At 38.2% G+C, this 8,993-nt stretch overlaps 1 protein-coding gene across 1 annotated transcript in view; it reads left to right on the forward strand.

The window, feature by feature from the left end:
- The window catches only part of shank2b (SH3 and multiple ankyrin repeat domains 2b), a 170,832-nt gene that overhangs the window by 51,130 nt on the left and 110,709 nt on the right, over nt 1-8,993 (forward strand). The window contains exons 6-8 of the mRNA XM_046849277.1: nt 1,976-2,127; nt 3,919-4,086; nt 7,086-7,202. Of these exons, the coding sequence (XP_046705233.1) occupies nt 1,976-2,127; nt 3,919-4,086; nt 7,086-7,202 (437 nt within the window). The remainder of the gene's footprint in view (nt 1-1,975; nt 2,128-3,918; nt 4,087-7,085; nt 7,203-8,993) is intronic.

Raw genomic sequence — 8,993 nt, forward strand, 5'->3', positions numbered from 1 at the left:
TGTTGGAACTTTGTTACATTTGCAAGTGATCTGGTAACTTTTGTAGCATGAACCCAATTCACCAGCACGAATGCTCTATCCTGAAAATACGAGACCATTTAGAGACTGCAAATGGTGTTGATGACGTTATTAAAAATCCCCATGTCCTGCTACAATAACCTCTTCTGGAAAGATGTTCCACCAGATTTTAAAGTTTGCTTGTGGAGATTTGGGCTCATTCAACTACTAGAGTGTTGAGAGGTGAGGTGAGAAGGCCTGGGGTGCTGGTTAGTGTTCCAATTCATCCCAAAGGTGTTTTATAGAGCTCTATAGAGGGCCACATAAGATCTTCCACTCCAACCCATGTAATGCATATCTTCATGGAGCTGGTTTTGTGCACAGGTACATTGTCATGCTGGAACAGGTTTAGCTCTCTTAGTTCAAGTGAAAGGAAGATTTTATTCTACCACATCTAAAGACATTCTATACAATTATGTGCCTCCAAGTTTTCAAAGACACATTTGGCTGGAAAAGTTCAGGTGTCCCATTTCATTTTTTATAGCCTATACAAGAACACGAGAGAGGATTCACAGGATTGCATTTATTCCTGCATTAACATAAATGCAGAGTAAGATTGAATAGATCATCTATTTTTTCTTTATCCTCATCATAACCAAAAGCAACTTTGGAAAAAAAAAATTTTTCCCTCAATTCAAAAAAGTTTTGTGATTTTTTTTTTTTAATGAAAAAACATTAAAATCATGTTGTTGTTTTTTCACAATATGAGCCAAACTGGTTTTTATAATACAATCTTCCAAATCTTTAACTCACATCCCACTTCCCATTTTGGTATGTGTGTCATTGTATCAAAAAATACGGTACTGAACTACTCTTCCCATCATGACCAAGTCTCCATATCTCACTGATCACTCATACATGTTTCATGTTTCACCTAATCAGTGTTACTATCAAAGATCTAAATTCTGTGCATCTCATTATCAAGTTCTTTTTGCTAGTAGTAATGTTGCAAATCGCTGAATCTGGATTGTACCCATTGTCTTGATCTAGCTCTTCTTTGGAGTATTTGTCTATCCTTGGTTTTCGTTTGCTTACCTCTAATAAACACCAACTTGAGTGTTTACCTCCACTCCCAATTCCTGACAATCCCAAGTCTTGAACAGGGAAGATGTAGTCATCATCGACATCGTATACGGTCATAGTGAAAACGTTTGGCAATGGAATGACATACCGTGATATATCTGCCAATCTGGTTCAAATCAGCTGTAGAGAAATTCGAGGCCATAACCATCCACTTGAGAGGGAAAAGACAAGAAAATGACAGCCTCCTAGAATTGCAGGCAACGATTTCTAGGGGATTGTCATCCACTCGTCCTTTTTCTTCTGAGTAAAAACGGATAAACTGTCAAAATGTATGGCTGTAATTCAGTATATTCCGAAACATCAGACTCAAGAGTGATAAAAGATAAAACTTGTTTTAACGAAAATGCATTCTCTGAGTAGCCTCTGTGTTCTCAGTCCACATGACTGTTTGTAATGTACACAAGACACACACTTTTACTAATCACCCAGCATGCAAAAAAAAAAATTAAAAAGAATAATTAAAAAAAAAATTCTATATATAGATATAAAATAAACACTTTACAACCTGACAACAGCTTGATTGCAAATTGCAACATAGAGCCAATCGCTGAATCAACCCTTTTTTACCTTTGTGAAATGTGTTACAAGTTTAATTTAGAATTTTCAGTTTTTTGCAAAAATGTTCTGAAACAAAAAAAAATGACTGCAAGTTACAATTAACTGCATTTGAGATGAGTGGAAAATTCTGCACATTTCTGGCCTTACTTGCTACTATTTCCCTCTTCGGTTAAGGTACATTACTCTATATACAGTGTGACAGATACTACAGGTATACAAGATCATTGTATTAAAGTAATAGAGTCACTGATAATGTCCTTGCTTTTTTTCCCTCCAGAGACACCTTTGACACTGGCTGCCCATCTGGACAACATGGTAGAGATGATCATAGCGCTGAAAAATGGAGGCGCTCATTTGGATTTTCGCTCCCGAGATGGCATGACCGCGCTGCATAAAGCCGTCCGAGCCAAGAACCAGATCACTCTTAAGGTTGCACAGTTCTCCACCGCTTTCCATGTGATTAGCTAGTGCTGTGTATATAGCGTAAAGTGTATATGCGTCCATTAGACAATCCAAAAATGCTAAGTAGCAAAAATGTCACTGTAGAGATCACAAGAAAACATGAAAGAATCACATTAAAACAAGAAAAATAATGAGAAAACGTTATATAGAGAAAAATAAATTGTGATCATGAGAAAACGACTAGTTATGTCTAGATAATGCATGGCCTCTTAGGACTGTGGTTTCTAACATCACACTGTGTAAAATAAATTGTGATCATGTGATCATGAGAAAACGACTAGTTATGTCTAGATAATGCATGGCCTCTTAGGACTGTAGTTTCTAACATCACACTATTGTTCGACAGCGTAATTGTATCATGAAAAAATCTCATGCCTTGTGAGTGTTTCGGATATGAATATCATGGAGTACCTGATGGCGTCTGAAATCTCTATCAAAGTTAGAGGTGGCAAATGTACACACATCCTTCACTTAAATAGCAGTACAGATACTTATGTTTTAAAAGACTCTGGTAATTATTAAAAATTCTGACTACCATTTTTTTATTAAGTTAATGTAAAGTAAAGAAGTTTGGGCTCTGATATGTTCTTAAGTAAATGATTTAAGTAGCCATTACTACTTCCTGTCTTTAACTGGACCTCACATCATATTAATATTAGGATCGTAAATCGGTTTAAATATTTAATCACGATTAATAGCATGATTGTCATGAGTTAACTCACGAATAATCACAACTTAAATGCTCATTTTTATCTGTTCTAAATGTACCTTAAATTAATACTTTAACATTTTTTTATACTTTAATCAACATGGGCATGGACAAATGTGGATGCTTTATGCAAATGTATGTTTATCATTAGTGAAACTGAGCGTGAAGGCAAAATATTCTTGTAAATGTTTTAAAGTTATTCAGGTGTTTTAAAATTACGTAAATTATCAGGACATCAAGCGGGACCTTTGCTATGTTTCCACACGGACGGTTAATGAGGTGATACCGGAGAATCTGTACCTCTTTTAACTTTCATACGGATTACATAATCAGAGATTTGATTTATTTATTCACTGAGATTTCGGTTGTTTTATAATAATGAATGTCGATATCACGAGAAAACTACTTTTGTTATGGGGAGAAAATCCAGTCAGGATTACGAGAAATCGACTCGTTATTTCAAAATCTCAAGAAAATTTGGTTGTGATCATAAGAAAACAAGAAAGAAAAATATATTATTATTTATGGCCTCTTAGGATTTCTATAAGGAACACTATGACTACATTAATAATACAGTCAACTGCAAACGTTTTTACACTTCAGGACAAAATAAAGACCAGAATCTATTAAATCCATGCCAGCAAGATTGATTGTATTCATCATGTACAGTAGCTGAAGAAAAGTTAGAAGCAGATGTGAGTGCAGATATCCTTCTGTAATTACAGGTCTGTAATCACATGAAAGAACTAACATGAAACATGAACATTAAAAACCTTGACCTGAGTGTGAGCAAGAAGCCATGACAAGCAAGAATGACAATCATGGACAAACAAACAAGAGACAACAAGCGTCTAAATACCATGAGATTAAATACAAGTGCTAATTAACCATAATTATGCAACGAGTACAAACAGTGTGACATGTGACATGAAACAAGGAGTCAATTGGTTGTACGACAAAATTAGTTACGCATACATTATTGTTCAAAAGTTGTTGTTTTTCACCCTGAATTTCAGCTGCTTGTGAATATCCATTCTGTGATTCCACAGGCCTTGCTGGAATTAGGTGCGTCTCCAGACTATAAAGATGGGCAGGGTCTGACTCCGCTCTACCACACCGTAACTGTAGGGGGCGACCCAAGCTGCTGCGAGGTGTTACTACATGCTCAAGCCACTTTAACTTGCCACGATGAGAACGGCTGGCACGAAATCCATCAGGTAACTGAACTGTGTTATAAGTATCATGTGTTAACAGCAGCCATGATAAGAGTTAGACCAGGAACATTAGACATAGGATGCCAACCAGATGTTACAGGTTTTTATACATACCTGGTTCTTTATTAAACTTTCTTTCGGCTTCTCTCATCATCCGCATGTTTGATTTGGCATATGTCATTTGGCATTTGACATCCGCATGTTTGATTTGGCATATGTTTTTACGCTGGATGCCCTTCCTAACGCAACCCTCCCCATTTATCCGGGCTTGGGACCGGCACTAAGAGTGGCTGGGGTTGGTTCCCTGACCGGGGATTGAACCCGGGCCGCAGTGGTGAGAGCGCCGCATCCTAACCACTAGACCACCAGGGACCTTACCTGGTTATTAATCTGGCTTAAAGGGGTTATATTAGAAATTTGAGCATTATGAGCCTTCATAAACAGATACACGATATGGATGAAAATTTGTCGACACACGACACTACACTTGGTTTTGGAGAGTGTTCATGGAGATTTGTGTTAATTTAGAGACAAGGGTGTTACTAAAGTCAGGTAATGATTGAAGATGAGGAGGCTTGGGGTGCAAAGGTCTTTCATAGGGTTGAAGTTAGAGCTCTGTATTAGATCTTCCAAGATCTTAAAATCGTATTCATGTAAACTATATGTGCAATGATGCAGTAGATCAGGTGTTCCTGTGATCTTCCTTTGCAACACCATGAAAACCATGTTGGAACATGTTTTTGTCTCCTAGTTAAAGTGAAGGGTAAATTTAATGCTACTGAATCCTAAGACATCATATACAATTGGGTGCCTCCAACTTTGGGGTAAAAATTTGAGTAAAAAACACATATGGCTGAAAAAGTTGGGTGTCACAACATCTTTTTTTCCATAAGGTGTATGGGGTGGAATTTGTGGTTATATGGATTTAAATGTAAAATAAACTGCTCAATTCTATTTCCTGTGCATGACCTACAGACTTTTTGCGATGCTTTGCTCATGTGCGTCCAGTAGAAAATGAACAAATCACTCTTTGAGACTCGTTCATTGATTTGACAAATTGTTTATAAATGATCCATCACTAGTTCATTGAGGATAAAAATCAAGTCCAATGGCCTACACAGCTTCTGGGTCTCAACATGATTGAAAACCTGGAGGAGATTTTGAACCAGTGTGTTTTGGGTGTCGTTTTCCACCACGAACATCAAAATACCAAATAATGAAACAGCTTTTAGTGACCATTACTGCAGTACAGTTCCTGAGACTTGTCAAATCAATGCTATTACCCACGGAAGCTGTTCTAGTGGCTCTAAAGACCTTTATGGATTTTTTTTTTTTGACATCTGATCTGCTAAAAAATTATTTGCTCAGCATATACTTAGGAGAGAATCTGCTTTGAGGGGATGAGGGTCATTAGTGACCCTGAACGCTGCTGTTACACACTGACATCTTGTGGTGAGGGGTTGACCTCGACAAAATAGATAAAGTCAAATAAATCTTTTTGTGTTGCTTGTTACGACCTGTTTATTTGAATTTTGTGGCTTGAGCGAAACATATGATAAGGGCTGAAGAGTTTCAAGAGCAAAAATGCTACTTATTAACACCACAGTATGTCACCAAAAAACCCAGAGTGCTGATAAATGATTATTTAGCATTCGCTTTAGGTGACTAACCAAACGAACAATCAATCAGCAATAAAAAAGGAGCATTTGGCAATGAGCATCTGGTAAATAATCCACAGGGATCAGAAACATACATAGTTCATACTGTAAATGCAATCAGAAGGATGGCAAGACCTCTACAAAAAGTGATAAACTAAACACTGGTTCATCTGCTAGTGGGTGAGATATATTAGAAAGTTGATGTGTTAGAAGCAGGAAAAATGGGCAAGCATAAGGATTTGAGTGAGTTTGAAGAGGGCCAAATTGTGACGTCTAGACGACTGGGTCAGAGCATCTCCAAAACTGCAGCTCTTGTGGGATGTTCCTGGTCTGCAGTGGTCAGTATCTATTAAAAGTGCTCCAAGGAAGGAACAGTGGTGAACCAGTGACAGGGCCATGGGCGGCTGAGACTCATTTATGCACGTGGGGAGCAAACGTTGGCTCGTGTGGGCCGATCCAACAGACGAGCTCATGTAGATCACATTGTTGAACACATTAGGCAGCTGTTCATAATGTTATACCTGATGGCGGTGTCTCAACTTCAGATATTATGTAATGTTTTACTATTTAAACCACACTATACCAACATTTACAGCATTTGGTAGACACCCTTATTCAGAGCGACTTACAACTGAGCAGTTAAGGGGTTAAGGGCCTTGGTCAAGAGCCCAATAGTGGTAGCAGGGGGATTTGAACTCATGACCTCCTGTTTTTCAAAGTCCAGTGGCTTAACCACTGCGCTACCACCTCCCCATATGTAAATGAATACACTTGATACTAATTAATTAATACACCCCAGGAGAAAATCCAAAAGACAAAAATGTATTGTGGTGTGAAGTATATCTATTAAGCAAAAAAAAAAAAAAAAAAAATCTTCTGGGTGTCATACCAATTTCTATCTTGAATATATCACCCATATAAGTGCACCCAAATTCCTTCCAATCCTTTGGATCCCTTTAGTCGTATTTTTCACAACAATGTTCTTTACATCTCGCTTGTCACTCTGCCAAATGTCACACACTGCCTCCTGCAAATCAGACCATGAGGATCACAGCAAAATATAGTCTCATACTCTATTTTCTGTTGATTTGGCCTCATGTTTTGGCTCGTTGTCTTGGTCCAGAATACGCCCACATTTCGATTTCTCTGAATTCTGTTTTCTTTCAGATAAATTGCAAGCTAGGCATGGATTTTGCATTTTCCCATTTGAAAGCCAGAGGGGGTGCAAACTTTTGGTTTTTCAATTATATAATGCATCAATGTTACAATTCCTGTTGTGTGTGTGTGTGTATGTGTGTGTGTGTGTGTGTGTGTGTGTGTGTGTGTGTGTGTGTGTGTGTCCAGGCTTGTCGATATGGTCATGTCCAGCACTTGGAGCACCTCCTGTTTTATGGAGCTGACATGCGTGTCCAGAACGCCTCTGGGAACACACCTCTCCATATCTGTGCCCTCTACAAACAGGTAAACACACTCTCTTTGCCAGGAAACACACACACACACTCAGACACACCTTTTATTTTTTTATGGATCCATTTAAACCCAAATATTATGCCTTTAAATCACTCTTTGAACCTGTACTAATGTGAAAGTCTGAGTCATTTCCTCCAGCCGGATTGGGTCGGTGTTAGCAGTGATGATAAAACGCTGCGTGATTGCTCGCCGTGGCTCCATTACAGTTCGGGAAGATTCATCATTGACCCCTCAGGGCTGAGGGCTGAAGTGGAGGGCAGCTGCTTCATTACAATTGAGTGCTTCAGACTACTGGCACAGGAATCCTACTGCTTAATAGCTATGTCCCTTAGGAGCACACTGGGTTGAGGGTGAAGCGAAATTGGACACGTCTCAATTCTCTTGGCATGTTTATTTGGTCCAGAGCGGTTGGTTCTATAGTCAAAAAGAGGCCACAAAAGCTCCCACGCTGGTAAATAAATGAGGTTTTGGAGTTCAATAAGAAGCCACTCGCTGCTTCTGACGATGGCTCCACATGAACAGATCCATGAGGTTACTGTATATGGATCTACTCAAGAAGCATGAAGTTGGATTTGGACTGCAATTAATATAAAATGTTTGCTGTAATGGCTACAGTTTTGCACTCAAGTGTCCATCAGTGAACAGCTGATAACCTCAACGATGATAGAACTTTAGTGAGTGAGTAACTCACTATAGTGATTTATATTTAAAAATAAATAAATAGAAAACATGATTTCAGTGATTAATAGTTCAGTGCTTAATACGGCTATTCAGTGGCCTCTGAGAAACATGAAGGTCCAACTTATTTTTTTGTTACAAATGATATTTTTCCCCCACACTCTTCTTTTCTACTCTTATATATGGCACACTGGACAAACTCTGTCCAACTTTGGTTATTTAGTAGATAAAAATAGCATTGATAGGTTAGCAAATCTATGCGGCAGCCTATAGAAAAAATCCTTTACCTCAGCCAATTTTGACATTTCCAAAACCCTGATCACATTTGAGTTGCAAGTTTTGAGTTCTAGAAATCAGGATTATAAATTTTAAAAAAGTCCACCAAAAAATTGTAATTCACATGGTGTGGGAATTGCAATTATTCATATATGACACAATGTAATAAAATAAGCATGAACGGTATACAAATCAGGGATACTCACACTGACTTTTGGGGACGGAAGCTGAAATGCTATGCTATCAAGGCTCTAATTTGTTTTAGCAAATCTGTAGTTGACAAATTAGTAATAGAACTAGCATTAGCATCATACTCAGCATTATGAGTGATTTAGTGACCTTTATTAGCTTGAGGCTCAATTGCATTTAACATTATAGCTCATGATCAAGTGGTGATTAACTTCACAGCTGAGTGCCTGTAATAATTAGCATTAATATTAGCTATATTTAATAGAGCTGTTGCATTAGCATATTAGCTGGAATCTGTACATGGGTGGTTTATATAATGCATAGTTTTGAATTTTCTTTGTAATGTGATTTATGAATAAAATCATGATAGCCTCATGGCTGGGTTTATTTATGAAACTGCACCCCCGGGAGCGCTAGCATTAGCGCTGGCAGCCTTGGTGTGACTAGCAGCAGGTTATTAACACTCACAGTTTAAAAGCAGCCGAACAGAGAGTCAGACTTCTGCTTCCTTAACAGGGGATTCAGCACATCTGATCCTCTATACACCCGGAGATGAACACCAGGAACCAGATAGTCATTTTGGATGAGCTTCAGCGATTATGTGTACATACTGGAGAAACTTACAGAAGGTCAGCCATT

This window comes from Silurus meridionalis, chromosome 5, assembly GCF_014805685.1.
Source record: "Silurus meridionalis isolate SWU-2019-XX chromosome 5, ASM1480568v1, whole genome shotgun sequence".
NCBI lineage: Eukaryota > Metazoa > Chordata > Actinopteri > Siluriformes > Siluridae > Silurus > Silurus meridionalis.